The sequence below is a fragment of the Octopus sinensis genome, linkage group LG18 (assembly GCF_006345805.1).
Source record: "Octopus sinensis linkage group LG18, ASM634580v1, whole genome shotgun sequence".
NCBI classification, from domain to species: Eukaryota; Metazoa; Mollusca; class Cephalopoda; order Octopoda; family Octopodidae; genus Octopus; species Octopus sinensis.
In genome coordinates this window covers 54,237,167-54,260,092 of record NC_043014.1, presented here as the reverse complement: position 1 = coordinate 54,260,092, position 22,926 = coordinate 54,237,167, and the positions used below count along the sequence as shown (strand labels likewise).

The window sequence follows — 22,926 nt, the reverse complement described above, 5'->3', positions numbered from 1 at the left end:
GTATATATGTATGTGTGTGTAGATATATTGTGTTTGTATGCGTGTGTGTATATATGTATGTGTGTGTAGTCTGTGTGTGTATATATGTGTGTATATATTGAGAGAGGGTGTGTGTATGTATATATATATAGTCTGTGTGTGTATATATGTGTGTATATATTGAGAGAGGGTGTGTGTATGTATATATATATATATATATGAGAGAGGGTGTGTGTATGTATATATATATAGTATGTGTGTGTATATATGTGTGTATATATTGAGAGAAGGTGTGTGTATGTATATATATATATATGAGAGAGGTGTGTGTATGTATATATAATAATATATATGAGAGAGGGTGGTGTATGTATATATATATAGTATGTGGTGGTATTATTGGTGTGTATATATTGAGAGAAGGTGTGTGTATGTATATATATATATATATATGTGAGAGAGGGTGTGTGTGTATATATTGTGTGTGTATCACTAATTAAAGATTTAAATCTTTCATGTAGAAATGAGAATTTTCAAGCGAAATGAAAAACCAAAAAGATTAATATTATAATTGAAAAGAATTGTTTTATTTTTTTCCCTCTGCCATTGTTTTCTTGTTAGTGTCAGAGAGATTTAGAAAGAAAACAAAAACAAAAATTAAAAAAACAAATATGATAAATCATCTTTTAATTTGGAATTGATGCAAGAATTTCTTTTAAAATTTCTGCTTAAAATGATGCTAATTCTTTCAACATGTTTTACGAAATTTTCTTTTTTCTTTGAAATATCAACAGTTATGATATTTAAATAAATGATATTTTCTTTATTTTGCCTCAAGAACAACACTTAAGCAAACATTACAATACACAGTGATAAAAATGCATCTTTTGGGATGTGTGTGTTTGTCTCTGTCTTCTCTCTCTGTCTGTCTGTCTGTCTCTCTCTGTCTCTCTCTCTCTCTCTCTCTTCTCTCAGTGATATATATTTGAAAGAGAGAGAGAGAGAGAGAGAGAGAAACAACTGATTGTTTAACCAGCACATTAAACAATCAATTAGTTGGTTAGAAATATACCATTTGAAGTGATATTGAACCAGTGTGTGTGCTGGTGTAATGACCCTCCCAAGACATAAGATAGATATGTGTGTGTATGCATGTATGTATATAATGCAGGTCAGCCACTATGTCTCACCTTATAACAAGATACCTGCGTTTGTTCCTTTAGCCCCTCAACTCCTGGTATAAAGCTGCCGCCCCACTCTCAAATACTCCAACCCCATTAAAACAAGGTGGGGCTTTTTCTTTTCCTGTCTTGTAAGTTATTTGACAGCTTCACTGGTGTTGATGGTATGTAAAAGGCACCCAGTACACTTTGTAAAATGGTTGGCATTGGGGAAAGGCATCCAGCTGTAAAAGCCATGCTGAAACAGCCATTTGAGCTTGCCAGCTCTTGCCGAACTGTCCAACCCAGGCCAAAACGGGTTGAGCTTTAAAATGATGGCCACCCTGTTCAGGAATTGAACCCATGAGCTAGCAGTCGTGAGTGCAATATCCTAACCACTAGGCCACACACCCTCACACTCCGTTTCAATAGAAATAGAGGAACAAAGCAGTAAAAGGTTTGCTAGGCAATTGTGCAGCATGGCTGTTGCAAGAAATAGATGCCAAATCTTTTTGAAAATGAAATGTGGTTGGACACTGAATAACCTGTTCTTAGACTGTTAAAATAGACGGGATGTTCATGGTTGGAAGGTTTTTCATGACAGGCCTGATCAACCAAGGCTGTCCTAGGGCCAAACAACAACAACCACCACCATAAACAATTGATTCTTTCATAGGTTCGATGGCCATAATCAATATTTCAGAATTAGGAATTTATGAGATCCATAAACTATTGACCATTTCTCTTGGAGAAGAATGGTGCCTGTTCAACTGATTTGCTTGAGATACGCTGCATGAATATGCATTACAGAATCTATCGTAATTTATTGATTAATAAATAAATGGCAACAATGATAACGATAATTACCATTAGGAGAATTTAAAAGTTCACTGTCCTGCAGAATGTTTAATTGGGGCTAATTATCATCATCATCATCATCATCATCATCATCATTGGTTTTAATGTCTACTTTTTCAGTCTTTAGACTGTGGCCATGCTGGGGCACCACCCTGAAGAATCTTTTAGTCAAATGAATCTGTCTCAGTACTTTTTTAAGCCTTGTACTTATGCTGTCATTCCCTTCTGCTGAATTGCTAAGTTATGGGGATGTAAACAAACCAATACCTTTGTCAACCAGTAGTGGGACATGGACACACACACACACACACACACACACACACACACACAACACCACACACAGAGGTTTCTTACAGTTTCCGTCTTCCAAATCCACTCACAAGGTATTGATCAACCCAAGGCTGATAGAAGGCACTTAACCGGGGTGCCATACAGGGGGGTTGAACCCAGGACCACGTGGTTGGGAAGGAAACCTCTTGTCACACAGCTATACCTTTACCTATATATATATGTATGTATGTATGTATGTATATATAGCTGTGTAGTTAAGAAGTTTGCTCTCAAACACACACACACACACACACACTCTCTCTCTCTCTCTCTCTCCTCTCAAACACACACAAAGAAAGTATTTGTCTCTGCAACTCTACACTTTGTAGATAAGACTGGTTTTGATATTTATTGTAACATCTTCCCAGGTTCAGCTGTTAAAAGTAAGTGTTGCGGTGGTGGTGTTGCGGTGGTTGTGGTGGTGGTGGTGGTGGTGATGGTGGTGATGTGGTGGTATGGTGGTGGTGGTGGTGGTGGTTGTGGTGGTGGTGGTGGTGGTGGTGAGCTTCATTTCAGTAAAGTGCACTCACTCACTCTCTCACCTGGCTCTCTGTGAAGCTTAAGCATTTCAATGATATCAGGGTCACAGCTTGTTTGCTTCAGTTGACCTCTCTCAGGAAGAGATTAACTCTGCTGATAATAGTTGTTGTTTTATTGTTTAACCCCGAGACCAGTCTCGTTTGGGTAAAGCCATGATCAGTGGCATTCCAGACAAGTCCAGTCCATCTTGTAGCTGACACTACATTAGCCAGTGTGTCTGTCATTTTGTTTTCTTTTTAAGGCAATAGGGTATACAGTTTGAAGGACATTTAACTGCTATTCTTAGCAGTTTGAACAACCATATAGACTCCCTCTTTGCTTAGTAGTAGTAGTAGTAGTAGTATAGTAGTAGTAGTAGTAGTAAGTGGAGGTTTTCTACTTGCGTATCTGTCTCTATGTAGGTTATCAGAATCTCTTCCTGTTGATAAATTAGCTCTGTCTTCCTGCACTTCAATCAAATCTTAAAAAATATCTTCATCTGATTCACTCCCTTCAGCACGTGCAGTGAAACCTCACCTTTTTTTTTCCCCCACTTTATTTCATGGCTGAGTCGGAATGTCTTGGGTAAGACTTTCAACTGCATCTCGTGGTGGGGCCTTTGTACAAGGGTTCCAGCATTTTGAGGAGTGCTGAACTGCCCATCAGCCCCTGTTGTTCCCAGGTCTACTCTGACCCAGAGCAGGAGTACTTGTGAGGGTCCCAATTATGGCTAAACTAGCTTGTGTGGAGCTTGTCAGCCTTGAAAATAGTCTGCCTAGAAGAAGGAAACTCTGATACAAAACCATTGCTACCATGCAGGATGGTGTGAACAAGGCAGATCTTGATTACATCTGAGACATTCAGCAGAACATTACGACTGCCCTAACCAGATCCAGCATGTCACTGATTCCAGTGGTTCCACTGGTAACAGTCGGTGTCTAAGTGCGTGAGCCTTGTGATTGCAGCAGGTGGTCCTCCCTCCCTAAACAAAATCACGTGGAGGCCATTTGTGGCTTGAACTATGGGCGTCTCCACTTCCTTCCTTCCTTACGTCCAGTAGCAATGGTAAACTGGGTAACCGGAACAGGCCTAGTCAGTTGTAAACCCCTAGTCAGGAGTCACATGTTGGCAATTTTCTTTAATATGAAGAGGCTCATTCACTCTCTTCAGACTTAACACTCAGACATGAATTAATGCCACCACCAGTTTAGTCAGAGAAGCAGGGTCAAAACCTGTGGCCCCTTCTTGCCAAGCTCCAAAACTATTGAGAAGAGAATGAAGGCAGGAAGAACCCTTTATTAGATTTATATTCATCCATTCCATTTTATATCTTTTTCCATGTTGGCATGGGTTAGATGAATATATTATTGGGGCCTTATTTTACAGCTGGATGCTCTTTTGGTTGCTAACCCTTACTTGTGTTTCAAGTAAGAGATCTCTTATTCCACATTTATTAAAGGTATAAAACCAACAGATGTTTTCTCAACAGAGGAAATGACAACATTGTCACTGCTTTGGATTCTGCAATGCTTTTGGAGAAGCACAACTGTAAACAAACATCACCCCCCCCCCACACACACACACTGGGCTTCTTTAATTTTCTCTCTACCAAATCCATCCATAAGACTTTGATCTCCCTAGGGTTGTAGTGGAAGGCATTTACCCCAAGTACCAAATAGTGAAGTTGAACCTGTGGCCACATGGTTGGAAAGTGAACTTCTTCACTGCACAGGCCTGGATGGATGGGTGTATGTATGGATAGGTGGGGGTGTGTGTGCCTGTATGGATGGATGTTTCATGCACACACAGACCAAATCCCGGGTGCAAATGCTTGAAATATTTGGATTCTGTTAAAGGCACCCAGGTACCAGTTGGTGGAATAAAACTGTGTGGTGGCCATGTTTGTTAAGTTGACCAGCCAACAGCAGGGACAGTCATAGTCCATCTGCTAGGCTTCTGCACAGTTTCCTTGGATCACCACCAAGGTTATGTAGAAGTCAAACAGTTGGTATTGAACCCCAAACCATCTGACAGTGAAGCAGACGTCTTCGCTCCCAGGGCCGCCGTGTCTCTACCTGTTTTGCTCAGCCAATTAAAGTGTGACAAACGACAGTTGCAACATCTCCAGAGTTGTTAAGCAACGACGCTTTCAACCGATTCTTCCTCCTTTCCTCTTATTTCTTCTTATCTTTCGCAGATTAAGAAACTCTCAGTGTTAGGATGAGGTTTGAGACTGCTCTCAGTTCTGTAGAACAGGTGAATGGTAAAGACTGGTGGTGGTGGTGGTGGAGACGGAGGAGGTGGTGGTGGTGGTGGTGGTGGTGGTGGTGGTATTGTTCAGTGGTAAACAGGTAAACACAAGTGGAGATTTGAGATGAAAGCAGCAAGCTGCATGAAATATGTTTTATAGAAATCTGAAGAATGTTTTGCTAATTAGAGGATTTATTAAGTGCTGTGCTTCTGAGAGGATTCTAGATTTGCCATCATCACCGTTGTCATCATCGTCATTACAGTTTTTCTTGTTGCATTTACCATCTATTTCTCATTTCTCCTCTCTCTCTTATTACCATGGTATGTTATCCAATTCAATACCTGACTGACACAGGTAAACTAAAAAGATATCGTTAAGATATTTAAAAGGCATGCTATTATAAGAAGCATTCAAATTGCCTTAGAAAGCTGAATGGGATTCTAAACGTGTGCAAGACATTTCTAAGAATCTTCTGTTCAGCAGCAAAGCTTCTCTTCAAATAACTGTAGACATCACCATTTTTCTAATTCTGTAATTTTACTTGGAAATCTTTCAAATCCTGTCTAAATGAGATGAATTGTAGGTAATATGATTGTCATCTCTATAAATATGGTTAATGATTTGAAAAATTACACTTTTTCTAATATTTACACCCATCCACACCAGCACATCCATCTGTTGCCAGTGTGGGTGATGACCACAGTCCATCACTTTGATTTTCACCATCAGGTTGGTTTTTTTTTTATTCCTGGATGTGTACCTATATAATTACAGGTATAAATGTGTGCATATATTCATCAGTGGCTTTGAGAATAAGAATGGTATTCTCTCTAGTTTAGAAATAAAGGTTTCTGGTTCAAATTCAGTCTGACACAATGTACATGTCCAGGAATTAGTCACCTGTTAATGATCAGAGATCAAATCAAATGTAAGTGAGGATAGGTGAAACTATTCAAAGATTTTCCATCTTTGACCCTTTAGGTACCAATCTACCAATAATAAAATTTTTTTACCAAATTCTTCATTTTTTTCAAAATTATTTGAAAGCAAAAACAGTGTATTTCAGCATAAATGTGGTACCAAAGGGGTTAAAGATGAGGTTTGGAATAGTTTAATCAAATGCAAATTTTATCTCTTTTTATTTTTCCAACAAAATACAAATCTTAGGACCCCTCCCCCCACCAAACAAAAAAAAGCAAGAAAATAAAACAAAAAAACTGAATTTTTTTTTTTAATCAAAACCCAATATATTTTCTAGGAAAACCAAACTTTAAACCCTCAAACCACCATCTTCATTTAACATCCCCTTTTCCATGACTGCATGAGTTGGACGGAATTTGTTGAGGCAAATTTTCTTTGGTAGTATGCTCTTCCTGTCACCAACTCTCATCTGTTTCTAGGCAACAGAACATATTCCCCATGGCCAGACACATTTCCATGGAAGACGACGGATGACTCATCACACAGGATGTCAAGACAACCGTGTCCCCCCCACACGAGTGTCCTCTATAATTGATGTCTCCTTAATAAGCAAACACTTTCCCATTTCTTGCTTCTGTTGTCACATTCTAAATATAGTTTCACCCCTTCCCACATTCATATATACATCTTTCTATCTTCCACTTGTTTCAGTCATTAGACTATGGCCATGCTGGAGCACCACCTTCAAGAATTTTAGTAAAACAAATCAACCTCAGCACTTATTTCTTTTTAAGCCTTGTATTTATTCTATTAGTCTCTTTTGCTGAACTGCTAAGTTACAGGGATGCAAACAAACCAACACTGGTTGTCAAGCGGTGACAAGACATACACACACACCACACACACACACACACACCACACACACACCACACACACCACACACACACCACACACACACACACACCACACACACACACACACACACACTTCTGCCTACCAAGTCCACTCAAAAAGCTTTGGTCAGCCTGAGGCTACAGTAGGAAATAGCTGGCCAAGTTACCATGCAGTGGGACTGAACCTACAACCATGTGGTTTGGTAGTGGGTTTTTTACCATGCCCAGCCCTACCTGCACTGTTCTGACTGAGACCTTTGCCCAATCTCTCCTCCCTCTAACATTCTCTTCCCATCGTTAATACTCTGCCACTAAAACCTTTTAATTATTCAGCCAAAAAACAAAACAAATCCTTCCCCATTGCTTCATGTAGGAATGCTTAAGAACGGGGCATGTCCTGTTCTCCCTTTTTATCTCACTAAAAATTTAAACAAAGATTTAAATCCGTTTGGGAAGAGCAGATTACTATTGACTTTATCTCCTGTTCCACAGTTAATCCAGTTCATTTGCATTAATTAAAAATAAGCCAGCAAAGTTGATAGGTGGACATCAGGATTAAATGTCCAGCATATATAAACACTTTTGCTTGATGAAGAGCTACAGGATGGGTTGATGTGTGCGTATGTATGTATGTATGTATGTATGTATGTATGTATGTGGGTATATATATATATATATATATATATATAGATATCCTTTTTATCTCACTAAAAATTTAACAAAGATTTAAATCCGTTTGGGAAGAGCAGATTACTATTGACTTTATCTCCTGTTCCACAGTTAATCCAGTTCATTGCATTAATTAAAATAAGCCAGCAAAGTTGATAGGTGGACATCAGGATTAAATGTCAGCATATATAAACACTTTTGCTTGATGAAGAGCTACAAGGATGGGTTGATGTGTGCGTATGTATGTATGTATGTATGTATGTATGTGTGTGTGTATATATATATATATATATATATATATATATATATATATGAGAGATTTATTATTGGAAGAAAGCATGAGAGGATTAAGAAAATACTTTAATTCTGATTTTCATTTTTTTCCTCTCATTATAAATTATTCTTGGATTTTCGATTTTTTTTTTTCTATAAATCTTTTTGAATTAACTTCTTTTTGTTTAAACATTGATTTCTTTTAAGCTCTGACAATTTTTTTTTTATATCATTTATCAGAGGGATGTAGTTCAATTTACACGGTGCATTCACTCAAAATCCTCGGCTTAAGCAAGACACAAACTTCCCACCTTCATCTCTCACATTTTCTGGCAGCTCCTTCCTCTTCATTCTTCTTCATTCCTTCTTATCACTCATCCCCCCCCTCTTTCTAATTTTCCTCCATCCCTCTCTTACAGGGAGGAGGAGGAGATATCCATGCATCTCTAAACTCCCTAAATGTTCAGTGTCATGGCATCATGTCACATGTCTGACCCATCCAATTTTCTCCTTCTTTAAAGAAATTTTCTGAAGAGTTCCTCCTCGTTAGCAGTTTTGAAACCGTATTTTGACAAAAGGTTCTTAACCCCTTTCATTACCAACCCGGTGCTGACACGCCTCTGGCTTTGTATACAAATGTCCTTGTTTTCATAAGGTTTTTGAATTAAAATCTTCCACCAAACCTTAGTCGCAATTTATGTTCCTACACTAGCTGAATGATAACTAAGTTATTTTACTAAATTTTTTGTTATATTTAAAGTAATTAAAAGAACACAAGAGCTCTCAAAATAATATTAACGAAAGGGTTAATTAAAATTATGAGAGGAAACTTTGATGTAAATACGAACACTTTAAAATAAGTTTCATATCCTACGAACCAGAGGTAGTCTCAGATGGATACCAAAAACCTTGGCATGTTTCCATATTAAGGGCAATGACCAGTTGGCAGATGATGGTTTGGCTGCCACCCTGGGACTAGAAAGAAGTTTCTCTGTTTTTGTTTTATGGCTGAGTCAGAAGAGGAAGAACTGCATTCTGTAGAGTTTCTAAAATTGGTAGAAGAAAAGGAGGGAAAAACCTTGAACCATGATTATCTTCAGATAAGACTCGATCTGATGCTTGCAATAATGTGGATCCTCTGCTAAAGAAACACCCAAGCCCTGGATGATTGTGCTAAACTGACCGATGAATTAAGTCTACCACATTGCAGTAGGTACACTCTGTTTAACAGGTGTCCACCCAGTCTCTGCCCCCCACCCCCACCTCATATGGCTTGGTTCTGTAGGGAGAGGATCAATTGCTGGTAGGGACCCTGGATCTCATTATGCAATCCTATGATACTACTGCAAAGTATGTTAAAGCTTTATAAATGAAAACTTTGTCCTACCTGTGTTAGCAGTGCTATTAAAGCACTTAAAGGTATTTGGTAAGAAATACTTGCCCAAGGTGCTATGCAGTGGGATTGAACCCAGAATCACAAGAGTGCTAAGCATGCTTTTGTCCCACCCAATCATGCCTGCACATATTATTATTACCATTATTGTCACTGTTAAGGCAGCAAGCTGGCAGAATTGTTGGTGTTCCTGACAGATTTCTTAACAGCATTTTGTCTGTCTTCAGACTCAGATTCTGCCAAGGTGGACTTTGATTTTCATCCTTTTGGGGTCAATGAAATAAAACAGTCAAGTCAATCTAAACAATTAGTTCCCTCTGCTTAAAAAATTTCAGGCCTTTTGCTGCTAAGAGAAAGGATTATAAAAGGGTTGGTGCATTAGCAGAACCCTTACACGTCAGAAAAATGACTTGTAAAATTTCTCTTAGGGTTCAATTCCTGCATTGGTTGATCTTGCCTTTCATCCTTTTGGGGTTGATATAATAAAATACCAGTTATAGTACTGGAGCCACTGTAACTGACTATACCCCTCTCCTAAAACTGCTGGCCTTTTGCCAAAAGTTGGAACAATTTTATACAAGTCTACTAGAGACAACCCTGACTTCTGTAATGTTTCCTCTTTTAACCATTTTGTTAGAATATTTCATTTGAAATCCTTTACCTTTTGTTTCAAAGAATTTTGTAAAGTAACTTGGTCGTTATTAATGCGGTGTTAGGAGCATAAATTAACATAAATTAACATTGAATTTTGATGGAAAGTTTTAATTTAGATCACAAAAAAATAAAAAGCTTATATCATTAGGCCCAGGAGCAATCTCAGGCTGGTTTTTGTGTCAAAAGGGTTAAAGTGATCTGAATTTCATTTCAAAATTGAGTTAGTATTATGCTTAGTAATTCTAATTCTTTACACTAAGTCAGTAATTTTGAGGGGAGGGGAAAGTGGAGTACATCAGTCCCAGTGTTCAACTGGGACTAACTTGGACTCTAAAAAAGAAAAGGATGAAAGGCAAATTCAACCGCAATGTGATTTGAACTCTGAACGTAAAGCAGGAAGAAATTCCACAGCATTTTGTCTGAGATGTTAACGATTCTGCCTAATTATATTAAGATGACAATTATTTTACTAAATTCTTTGTTATTTTCAAAATTAGTCAAAAGAATGGCAGAGTATTTCAACCATAAATATGGTAACAAAAGGGTTTAAAGAAAGAAGCCTGCATTCAAACAGGGTTGTCATGACTGGAAGGCTTTTGGTTGAAGGTCTGCTTGGCTGGGTTGAACCTAGGGTTAAACAACAGCAGTGATGACAGGCATTTTGAATCCACTGCCCAAATGTTGCACTGGGAATTCCTCAAGTAGTTTTGAACTCAAAACCCTTTCAGCTTGATACCCAGGTCCAATTAATGTCTTCTACCCTGGGGCATTTATTTTCCGACTCTATGTATATCGGTCATCATCATCATCTCATCATCATCATCATGGACATCCCTATCATTGTTCAATAAGACATCCCCCCCCCTCTCACCGTCCCCAATAATTATGATATAAAAACAAGATTTATTATTTCTTCTTCCCCCTCCTCATCCATGCCACTCACCACCAAATATCTGCCTAATTTAATACTATTTTTAGCAATTTTTCCTTTATTTTACTCTGCCCCCAGTCTCTCTCTCTCTCTCTTGTAACTGATATATATGTATATGTATGTGTATGTGTGTGTGTGTGTGTGTGTGTAATAAACCCCTACTCTCTCTCCACCCACCCCCACATTCTTCGCTGTCTTTCTCCATCCCATATATTACATCTCTGCTTACTTTCTCTCCTCATTATCTTGCAGAATCCCAAACCCCACCACCCCCTCCCCTTTCACCCCCTTGTCCTCTTCTTCTTCTTCTTCTTCTTCGTCTCAGCTGACCCACTTATATTCACACACACGACTTACCCCCCCCCCAGCTTTCCACCATCCTACATCATTTAATAGATTTTGTTTACATTTGCAGTCAGCCTCTGAGGGGAGGGGTTTCGGGGGGGGATGCATTTGGCGGGGAGGGTGCAGTTGGGTAGACTACCCCCCCATATACACCCCCCACCACACACACCCTCCTCCACCGCTGACAACATCCCTCATCACCCCTCCCTACCTAGGTAATGACTGTCCTTCCTTTAGGGGAGGAGAAGGGGGGAGGTCAGTGTAATTTGTGTCAGTGTGTGCATGTTTCATGTGTGTGTGTGTGTGTGTGTGTTTGCCAAATTGTAATTGGGTTTAGGTTGTGCCTGCTTACAGTGTGTGTGTGTGTGTGTGTGTGCTTGTGTCTGCATGTGTATCTGTCAAAGCAGTCTCCACCAACTCCATGTGGGACCTTTTTCGACAGACCTTCCACATAATGGATGTCTCTACTTATATACGCACACGTGTATGTATGTTGGCGGCGGTGCATACGTTGTCTACTTCCAGGCCAACCCTGATCAAGGAAACCTATGATAAGACACTCCAACTGTGACCTTCCTGTCTTTTATTCAGACACAGTATATCTAGGGCTACATAATCCAATGTTCCCCTTTTTTTTTAAACTACTGTGGAATGGTAATTCAAGGAAGACTTGGCTGCTATTTTTGGCAGGTCGAGTATCTGCATTGAATCCCCACCCCATCACATCCTTCTTCCTTGGCTCTCGTGTATATGTATGTTACTATGGTGCTAGATGAGTCTGTGTGTGTGTATGAGAATGCATGTGGGTGTAAGTCTGTTATGGTTATTAGTGCATCCATATGTGGTGTTTATGTCTGTGTGTTAGGGTGTGAGTTTTAAAGGCCGCTGTCTTTACTGAGTGTCTGGGGTCAATAGGTAACCAAATGTTAGCCCCTAGAATCTCTCTCTTCTCCACCGAATCCTTCTAATAATCTTCTGCCACCGATTTTTCAGCTGAATGTCAGCCTTTTTTCTGTTTCATCTCCTTCAGCCGACAGATGCTTCTTCACTTCTTTGTTTACATTGCTCTCGTTTCACAATTTCATAATGTAACACATAAATACCAGGTTTCTAAACCCTTTCTCTCTCTCTCTCTCTCTCTCCCTCGTGCGTACATCCACCCCCAAACTGACACTGGTGCTTCATGCAGCCCTCTGGCTTGCCATAATTCTATTAAACCCATCCAACCCATGACAGCATAGAAAACAGATGCTAAATGAACTCATGAGATATAGCACTCTCTCTTTTTTTCTCTCTTTCTCTCACGCTCTCTCTCTCATGCCCCTTCTCTCGCCCTCTCTTTCTCTTTTGCCTTCTCTCTTTCTCTCTTTCGCCTTGTCTCTCTCTCTCATTGCCCTTCTCTCGCCCTCTCTCTCTCTCTCTCTCTCTTCGCCTTCTCTCTCTCTCTCACACTCTCTCTCTCTCTCTCTCCACACACACACACACATACATAGATGGATGTGCGTGAGGTACTTTTAGCAACTTGGAGTGAGGATGGAACCACCCAGCTCCATTTGTCATTTAACAGCTCTTCCGTGTTTCCCCCTCCCCCCTCTCCCCAGATGCTGAGGACTGAAAGCTGAAGGTTACTTATTAAAAATGTAAATGAGTGATGTGCTTAGGCACATCACTCGTTTGCCCATTGGGACATGGCTGATGATGGACAGCCAATGAGTTTTTTCTAGAGTCTCACAAATATACCAGAAATTATGAATAAACAAATGACTATACGGCGCCATGGCCTCATTTATTTAGGATTGGTGTGAAATTAGGCCCTTGGGGACCCTTATGGTGTTGCGATTATCGTTTAGCCCCAGGTCAGTTGTGACTGGACAGGTATTTCAGTCATGATTACACCTTCCTTCTCTTGAGGTTTGAGTATTTATGACTGAATCCAGCATTACTTGTTTAGACCCCAGGGTAACCCTTAATGAGGTCCAGGATCAGAAGCATTCTGGCCATGATGGTTTCATTTTTTTTTTATATTCGGTGTTTTCTTTTTCTGTCTTTTTTTTTTGTTAAAAAATAGTAAGGAGACTCATAGATTGCTGTGTGGTTAAGTTTACTTCCAAACCACATGGTTTTAGGTTCCGTTTCATTACATGGCACCTTGGGCAAGTGTTTTCTATTATAATCTTCAACTGACCAGGTCCTTGTGTGTGAACATGGTTGATGGAAACTGAAAGAAGCCTATGTGTGTGTGTCTCCCCTCTTGCCATCACATGTTAGTTAAAGCAAGCATTAACATCATACAAGTGGTGTTGTTTGTTTTCCATCTTCCATAAAAAACCTGTCTGGCCAAGGTGAATGTCGATGGCAGAAAGGACATCTGGCTGTAGAAAATCCCTCAATGAATTCAGGTTGACCCACGCAAAAAGTGGACATTGGAACAATAATGACAATGGTGGTGCCACTTGAAAGCAGTTTGGGGTTATTTGCATTGAGTTGAGCAACCTTTTATAGAGGTTCCCTCATTGGGTGGAGGTATGTGTGGTGCTGTTCAGACCCAAATCAGGCCTGACTGAGCAAACCAAGATCCTATATAGAAGCTACCTGTGTGCACGCATGTATGGGCACGTGCATGTGCATGCGCACGCACACACGTGGTTAAGAAGCCTGCTTCCCAATCACAAGGTTCTGAGTTCAGTTTCATTGCACAGTTCCTTGAATGTCTTCTATCTTCTCTTCTTGTAAGAGAAATTGAGTTGTCAGAAACTCTGTGAGAATGTCTTTGGGAGCTGTTCCTGTAATTCAAAGGCCCAGTTCCATCAAACGGATTCTCAGGATTATGTTAATTGCTCAAATGTCTGTGGAATATATCCTAATTCCATGAACAACTAGTTTTATCTCTTTTACACATAACATATCTTCAAAATTTCTCTCTTTCTCTCTCTCTCTCTCTCTCTCTCTCTCTATGTTACTTATATTGTCTCCTTTCTCAGGCTAACCCCTACCAGCTTCCTAACACACATCCCCTATCCTCTACACTAGATGTCCCCTAATCAGGTGCCTACCTGACCTGCCTTGGTGTTTTGCTTTCGTTGTCACTCCCCCCACCCACCCAGGCTGCAGGAACTCTTCTTTGCTGTTTGGGGTAATTGTCAGCTATTTCTAGTGGATCTGTTTATATTGACCACAAGCAGGTTCCCCCTGTGGAACCAGTTTCTCACTCAGCTTAGCCAGGTTAGGAAGGCAGAGGCCTTGATTTGTGTAATTTCTCTCAGCAGAGCAACACCAAAGATGGAACTTAGGACCATGTTCTCTAAAATCCAACACAAGAACCTCGCTGCCACTATTTTTGTCTTGTTAATTTCATAAATGGAATTATGCCTAATGTTACTCAATGTAATTATCATGATTAACCTAGTTTTTAATCAACGCCAGACAAATAATTGTAAATCACAACAGCTATTGTTTGGGGGAGTTAATTTTATACAAAGATTTCTTGGGAAAAATTATGTACCCCCCCCCACACACACACAGACACTTAGTAGGTTGGAATTACAAAAGGTTTTCATGTTGTGTGTATCTCTCTCCTCTCTCTCCATGTCTCTCTTCTCTTACTCTCCCTTTCCCTCTTCTACCCATTCTATCTCTTTGTGTCGGAAAATGGGCGTTAAATGAGATGTATAATATATATATATATATATATATATATATATATATATATAAACATATTTATGTGTGAGAATCAGCCTGTTTTTCTTTGGCCGTGGACTATTGCTGGCTATTTGTGTGTGTGTGTGTGTGTGTGTGTGTGTGTTTGCAAGTTTATTCCATACTACCCTAGGACGGCTGGGGACTTGCTATAATTTTTGTACAGCCAGAGACTCTTCCTAATGACAATTACTTCAGTGTACTGAATGCTTTTTCTTTGTTTGTGGATTAACAAAGCTACCAATGGTTTCCTGTAAAGAGCCTCTTTACCAATTGTCCAAGCATACTACATGGGACTGTTGGTATTTGTCTCCATTTTGGAGACGGATGCTTAAACAACTGTAAAGAATCTCTTTACATGAAACCATTGGTAGCCTTATAAGATGAATGTTTGCTGTTGGTAAACCATAATATTTACAATCTTATTTAAGTCCGTAAGTTGTTGTATGTAGATTGCAGCTGTTGTTCTGTTTGTTTTTCCTTTTGTTGTCAATTTTATTCTTGTATTTTTCCAGGCAAGATGAGGCAAAACTACATTCGTCTTTTCGCCATTGTGTTTGCGACATTGATGTTCATTCTCTCAGTAATCATCGCAACATTAGCTGGGAATCCAAAGATTCACTGTGGTAAGTAAAACCATTTTGATTCCTTAACCCTTTAGTATTTAAACCGGCCATATCCGGCCAAAATATTTAATCTGTTTTATGTTCAAACTGACCAGATCCAGGCTCTCACACCTACCCTACAATGTTATTCTACGTTAAGTAATTACACCATCAAGATCTTGAAGATATGAGATAATGCATGATTAATTCAAATCAATGGGAATCAATAAGCATTATGTTTGATAGAATAATCAGAACACTAAAGGGTTAAACCTCTCCAAAGAAATGGGTTCTTTTAAAACTCTTTCCCAACCACTTAGCTCAGGATGGATGAGGCAGTTTTTGATTCTTTTTTTAAGTTCTTGAGAATTTTTCTTTTTCCAAAATCATATAAAGTCCCCCTCCTCCATCCATCTCTTTATTTCACCTAAGCATTAACTTGAACCAAAGAGAGGAGGCCAGTCTGAGGTTGACTGACCTGGTAGTATTAGCAGTTGAATCTTGTAATTTATCTGAAACCAAAAGCCTTGAGGGAAACTGTAGAGCAGCCTGTTGTGTGTGTGTGTGTGCTTCTTTGAGAATTGCATGCTGACTCTAAATAGTCAGCATTCATATAAAAATTGTTATTTGTCTAGAATCTTTGAAAACCTATGGCCATTGAGCCAGGCTCAAAGAACTAGGGAAGATATTGGCTTGCTTGGAAACAGGTGAGGACTGGCCACAGAAAGAGCATTTACTCTTTACTCTTTTACTTGTTTCAGTCATTTGACTGAGGCCATGCTGGAGCACCGCATTTAATCGAGCAACTCGACCCCGGGACTTATTCTTTTGTAAGCCCAGTACTTATTCTATCGGTCTCTTTTGCCGAACCGTTAAGTAATGGGTACATAAACACACCAGCATCAGTTGTCAAGCAATGCTAGGGGGACAAACACACACACGCGTGTATATATATATATATATATATATACGACGGGCTTCTTTCAGTTTCCATCTACCAAATCCACTCGCAAGGCATTGGTCGGCTCGAGGCTATAGTAGAAGACACTTGCCCAAGGTGCCATGCAGTGGGACTGAACCCGGAACCATGTGGTTGGTAAACAAGCTACTTACCACACAGCCACTCCTGTGCATTGGCTGTAGAAAAAAAAACTTGCTCCTCTGTGTGTGTTGTTATCATTTAAAGTCCATTTTCCATGGCTGGCATGGGTTGGACAGTGTGACAGGAGCTGACAAGGACAAGTGCCACACCAGGTTCCATTGTCTGTTTTGGCCTGGTTTCTGCAGCTGGAGGCCCTTCCTTATGCCAACTACTTTACAGAGTGTACTGGGTGCTTTTTACGTAGAACCTGGCCCCTAATAAATATTCAAATATACATATGGTCTGCGGCCTTTCTTCCAGCACTTTCCATTCTCAGTTTAATTCCTGCTGATGTTTGGTTTCCATCCTTTCAAGGGCACTGGGAGTTGCTGTAGTGGACTTAGTTGACTTCCCCCTCCCCTCAAAATCACTGCCCTTGTGCCAAAATTAGAAAGAATTATAATTAAAGTAATTGCAGTGGCAGCAACTTCACTGAAGAGGATGACCTTTTCACTAATTATGTTATTAATTAATTGAATTTCATCTGTGGGTGGGTTGGGGGTGTTATTGAGTTATGATGACACTAACCTGATTAGACTGGAAGTAACCCGAGTCTGCTTATGTTCTCTGCCCTACATAAGACAATGGCTCTGATATTTGGACATTGAGAGATCACATTTAACAGTTCTGTTCCTCCCTCCTCCTCCCACCCAGACTATAAATATTAAGAGAGAGAAAAATGGGGGAGGGGGCATTGGGGTGGGAGGAGAGCCCGCCCCCTCCCCGCCCGACTCTAAATCATCACTTTGATGTTTTATCTATTCCCCTGAACCCCACCCTACCCTCTCTTTGCTATTTCAGCAAACAGGAGTGGTGGTGGGGGGTCTGTGTTGTGTGGTGGAGGCTTTTTTTTATATATATTTTTGTTTTCAGGCTGAATTTTTAAGAAATGCAAAAACTATATATATATATATATATATATATATATATAAATGGGTTGGAGGTTGTGTGTGTGTGTGTGTATATCATTATCATCATATACACACATCTCTTTCATTTTCTCTTTCTGTATATGTGTGTGTGTGACTAACTGGTAGGGAGATGGACCTCAAACATCCCTTCTCTGACCCAACTTTATCCCACCCTCTTCTCACCCCACCTTCTCTCACTCCCCCGTCTCTCTCTAATGCCTTTATAATTGGCTTTGATGAACTCCCTCTCCTCATTCTGTTTTTAATGGAAATTTCTGGAAGAATTTTCTTATTTTTCTCCTTAAATCAACACAAGATCTCTTCTTCACATCCAAATATCTTTGCAACAAATGTAAACATACAAATACAAGGTGACTGGGTTTCGGGGTTTTTGGGTTTTTTAACATGTGAAATTCCTTTTGAAGATGAGGTGGGGCAGAGAGAAAGAGAGAGAGAGGAATTAATGTCTTTGGAATTGTCCTTATTATGTAACTGGTAATTCCTTTAGTGACCCTGGAGGGGTGAATGATGATGTGGTTTTGGTTCCCAGTGGCTCTGGAGTCGGAAGCTCATGACATTAGTAAAATACTTTTAAAAAAATTTTTACTGCAGGAAAAAATGGATTCTTGCAGTTGAGCCAACTGGCAGGGGACCATGGGTGAGGTCAAGTCTGAGATGGTTGGATTATTATCCATAGTCTCAGTTGGTCAAGCTGGGAATCCAGCCAAAAAGCATAATGATTGCTTCTGGTCGGAGGCTATGGAGGTGGTGTCTGAGGACCCCTCCCCCGCTACTTCCAATGACTCTCTCAGGAAAAGTGGGTGGAAGAAATGAACGGATGGACGGATGGATATGAATTACTCGGCTCAAAATATAGTTTCGGTGCCAATTTTACAGCCAACTCAACAAATTCCTTCCAAATGGTTCTACATGGTCACTCTGCCTGCTAGATATAGCAACACAATTCACTTTCAAGCCATATTTTACCATCCTAAAATATGAAGAACTCATTGAACAATGTAGTTTTCCTGGACGTATTGTTTGGTCATGGAATGCTTGACCAGGGTTGACCCTGGTTGTTGTCCTTTCTGGTGAAAATTGTTTCTGATGTTGCAACAATATGGAGATTCTTTCAAGTTGGCTCAACATTTAACCCTTTCACATCCAGATTTCTCTCCCAAACACACAATGCTTATTTATTCAAATTGTTTTCAATTAATCATGAACTATCGGCGCAGGAGTGGCTGTGTGGTAAGTAGCTTGTTTACCAACCACATGGTTCCGGGTTCAGTCCCACTGCATGGCATCTTGGGCAAGTGTCTTCAGCTATAGCCTCGGGCTGACCAAAGCCTTGTGAGTGGATTTGGTAGACGGAAACTGAAATATATATATATGCATGTGTGTGTTTGTGTGTCTGTGTTAGTCCCCTAGCATTGCTTGACAACCGATGCTGATGTGTTTACGTCCCCATTACTTAGCGGTTCGGCAAAAGAGACCAATAGAATAAGTACTGGGCTTACAAAAGAATAAGTCCCGGGGTCGAGTTGCTCAATTAAAGGCGGTGCTCCAGCATGGCCGCAGTCAAATGACTGAAACAAGTAAAAGAATAAAAGAGTATCTTCTCATAGCTTTGAGATTTCAAGGATGTGATTGTTTACTTTCAGAACAATAATGTTGGTCAGGTGTGAGAAGCCAGGTGTGGTCAGTTTGCACAAAACTGGGTCAGACCTGACTGGTTTGAATAGTAAAGGGTTAAATAGTCCTTTTGGGGTTGTTTGAGGTCCCTACTTTATACTGACCAACCAACAATAATGAAAGGTTGGTTGTCATGATGTGTTTGGTACAGTGTTACAGCTGGAATTTGAACCCAGGAATTCATTTTCCAGGACATGAATAAAACATTAACAAAAGAAAATATTTTGATATGAAGCAGGGGGGGGGGCTGTCATTTTATCATAAATAAAACAAAATATATGGGAGTTTGAAGTCGATGGTTTCGGACGGAATTTTTTAGTGTTCTTTAGTTTCATCAATTTAGATTTCAAATCTTACTACATTTGGCTTTTCCTCAGCAGTGAAGTACAGCCCTTGTGGCCAAGTATCTCACCCAATTGGCTCTTTCAACTGTCATAACATCCCCACCGTCTCCCCCCCTCTCTCTCTCTCTCTCTCTCTCTCTCTCTCTCTAGTAACTGAGAACCATTTCCTTCTCGATTCCCTTGTTATTTCTCCTAAGTCCTCTGCTAATTCTCTCATTTCCTGGTTTTGATGCCTTAAGAAAAGCAGTTCCTACTTGCTGCTGCTGCTGTCTGCACAAAAGATCCTATCAAGTATTCATAAATTAACTTTTTTGTTAAGAAAACAGCTGTATTTAAAAAAAAAAAGAGTTTGTTTTGTGCACAATGTATCCTTTTTATTTCATCTCCTTTTTCCTTCCTTTAAATCCCACCACACAGATCTGTAAACTGTCTTCTTAGTTGATACCCCTCTGGCAAATAAAAGGAATTATTATTAAAAGACGGAGGGAATCTGGCAGAATCATTAGCATAGAAAAATGTGGCATTACATGCGTTTTTAGACATTCTGAGTTCAAATTCTGTTGAGGTTGACTTTGCCTTTCATCCTTTCAGAGTCAGTAAAATAGGTACCAGTTGAGTACTGGGGTCAATCTCATGGACTAGTCCCCCCTCCCTTACTGCCAAATTTGCTAGTCCTGTACCAAAATCTGAAACCATTATTATTAGTAAAGGAAGGCGTTGGGCTGGCAGAATGGTGAGAATGCCAGGCCAAATGCTTGGCACCATTTCTTCTAGCTTTATGTTCTGAGTTCAAATTCTGCTGAGGTCGATTTTTGCCTTTCATCCTTTGATAAAACACATAGCAGTTGAGCCCACCCTGGGGTCAGTGTAATTGACCATCCGTCTCCCACCCCACCAAATTCAAGGCTTTCTTGCCTATAAAAAAGATTATTAAAGGAAGGCAGTGAGCAGGCAGAATCGGTGCGTGGGACAAAATGCTTGACAGCATTTCTTCTGGTCCTTTACATTTTGAGTTCAAATCCCACCAAGGTCAGCTTTGCCTTTCATCCTTTCAGGATTGACAAAATAAGGAGGACAAATGAAACACTGGGGTCGATGTAATCTATTTCTTTTCTACCCCCCAGGGGCTAAACACCGAAGGGACAAACAAGGACAGAAAACGGATTAAGTCTATTATATCGACCCCAGTGCGTAACTGGTGCTTAATTTATCAACCCCGAAAGGATGAAAGGCAAAGTCAACCTCGGCAGAATTTGAACTCAGAACGTAGCGGCAGATGAAATATGGCTACGCATTTCGCCGGGCGTGCTAACGTTTCTGCCAGCTCGTGCTAACGTTTCTGTAATTGACTAACCCCGTCCTTCCAAAATTGCCAGTCTTGTACCAAAATTTGAACCAATAACCTCTCAGGTATACTCAGCTTGGTGCCATTTCTCTACAGCTGTTCACTTCCTGTGAACTAAGATGGTTGGTTCTGTTCAAATCTTGATTCCTTGTAAATGTTAAGTAATATTGTTTACTGTTTTCCTTTTTATTCCTGTCTTTTTCAGTCACTGGTGCTGTTATTATTATTATTATTATTATTATTATTATTATTATTATTATTTTTATTATTATTATATTTATTTTTATGTTTTATGTTTTCAGGACTTTTTAATCAAACAATTGCAGATGTGTCAAGAAAATATTCCTCCAGCATCACTCCTGCCTCTCAGACTTTCTTCATTTGGTCCATAATCTACCTGTGGCAAGTCGTATGGCTGCTCTACGGAATGTCTTTGATCTGTCGGAGACGTTCCCACCACTACCTCTATGTCTTCCCACCAATCCTGTCAACAACCTTCTATGTTGCTTTCGCTGTCAACAACATATTCACAATTGCCTGGACTTTTGTTTGGATTCATGAGATGATACAAGTGGCCCTTGCCATGCTTGCCGCTTCTGTAATCTCCCTCTATCTATCCCTTTATTGTTCCTTCAAAAACCTTTACAAGTTCCTCAACTTACTTTACAAAGAAGAGTGAGTATATCTTTTAATGTTACAGATTGTATTTGTTTAATCCTTTAGTGCTTAAGCTGGCCACCTCGGCCCAAATATTCTCCCTGTTTCAGCCTCTCACACCTACCCTACAATGTCATTCTACAAATAAACAGTTGCATCTCAAAACAATGTGAACAGATAAGGATTATATTTGACAGGATTTTCTGAATGCTAAAAGATTAAACTCTTAACCTTGTTAGAAATGAAAAAAGTTGGCTGTGTGGTAAGTAGCTTGCTAACCAACCACATGGTTCCGGGTTCAGTCCCACTGCATGGCATCTTGGGCAAGTGTCTTCTGCTATAGCCCCGGGCTGACCAATGCCTTGTGAGTGGATTTGGTAGACGGAAACTGAAAGAAGCCTGTCGTATATATATATATATATATATATATATGTATGTGCATGTATGTTTGTCCCCCTAGCATTGCTTGACAACCGATGCTGGTGTGTTTACGTCCCCGTCACTTAGCGGTTCGGCAAAAGAGACCGATAGAATAAGTACTGGGCTTACAAAGAATAAGTCCCGGGGTCGATATGCTCGACTAAAGGCGGTGCTCCAGCATGGCCGCAGTCAAATGACTGAAACAAGTAAAAGAGTATACTAAATGTGCCTGAGTTAATAGCTTAGACAAGTATTTGATGAAGCTCTTTTGGGGTTTCTGTGAGGTGAGTCAGGTGAAGGGGATTTTAATGAAATGAAAATTTATTTCAGAAATATTATAGGTACAAACGTACCTGTGTAGTTAAAAAGCCTAATTCCCAACCAAATGGTTTTAAGTTCAATTCTCTCATTGAATTCGGGCAAGTGTCTTGTCTTACTGCTCCAGGCCAAGCAATGCCTTGTGAGTGGATTTGGTAGAAGGAAACTGAAAGAAGCATGATGTGTGCATCTGGGTGTTGAGCATTTATGCCTCATCCCGAACCTTTTGTTACTAGATTTATATTGAAACTACCTTTTTTTTTTAATTAATGAAAAATTATGTAAAACAACTTTGTTATTATTAGTGTTTGGAACATAAATTAATGTGGAATTTTGATGGGAAGTTTTAATTCAAATCATTTGAAGAGAGAAATGGTCTCAGGTGGTGTGTTATCAAAAGGGTTATATCCCAAGCCCCAAGCAGTGATCTTATCATTTCTCTTGTTAACCTTTGAAGATGTGTGAAATGAGTGATCCCTTACTTGAAGGATTAGCGACAAGAGCATCCGGAAGAAAAACAATGCATCAATAATATAATTCATCTAACCCATGCCAGCATGGAAAAAGGGACGTAAAATTGACCAAAGGAAGGGATTCACCATTTTAAAATAATGCTGT

The 22,926-nt window shown here is 39.8% G+C and overlaps 1 protein-coding gene across 1 annotated transcript in view; it reads left to right on the top strand.

The window, feature by feature from the left end:
* Positions 1 to 22,926, top strand: part of LOC115221566 — a 66,606-nt gene that overhangs the window by 40,757 nt on the left and 2,923 nt on the right. Inside the window, exons 2-3 of the mRNA XM_029791768.2 lie at positions 15,388 to 15,498; positions 21,216 to 21,588. Of these exons, the coding sequence (XP_029647628.1) occupies positions 15,388 to 15,498; positions 21,216 to 21,588 (484 nt within the window). The remainder of the gene's footprint in view (positions 1 to 15,387; positions 15,499 to 21,215; positions 21,589 to 22,926) is intronic.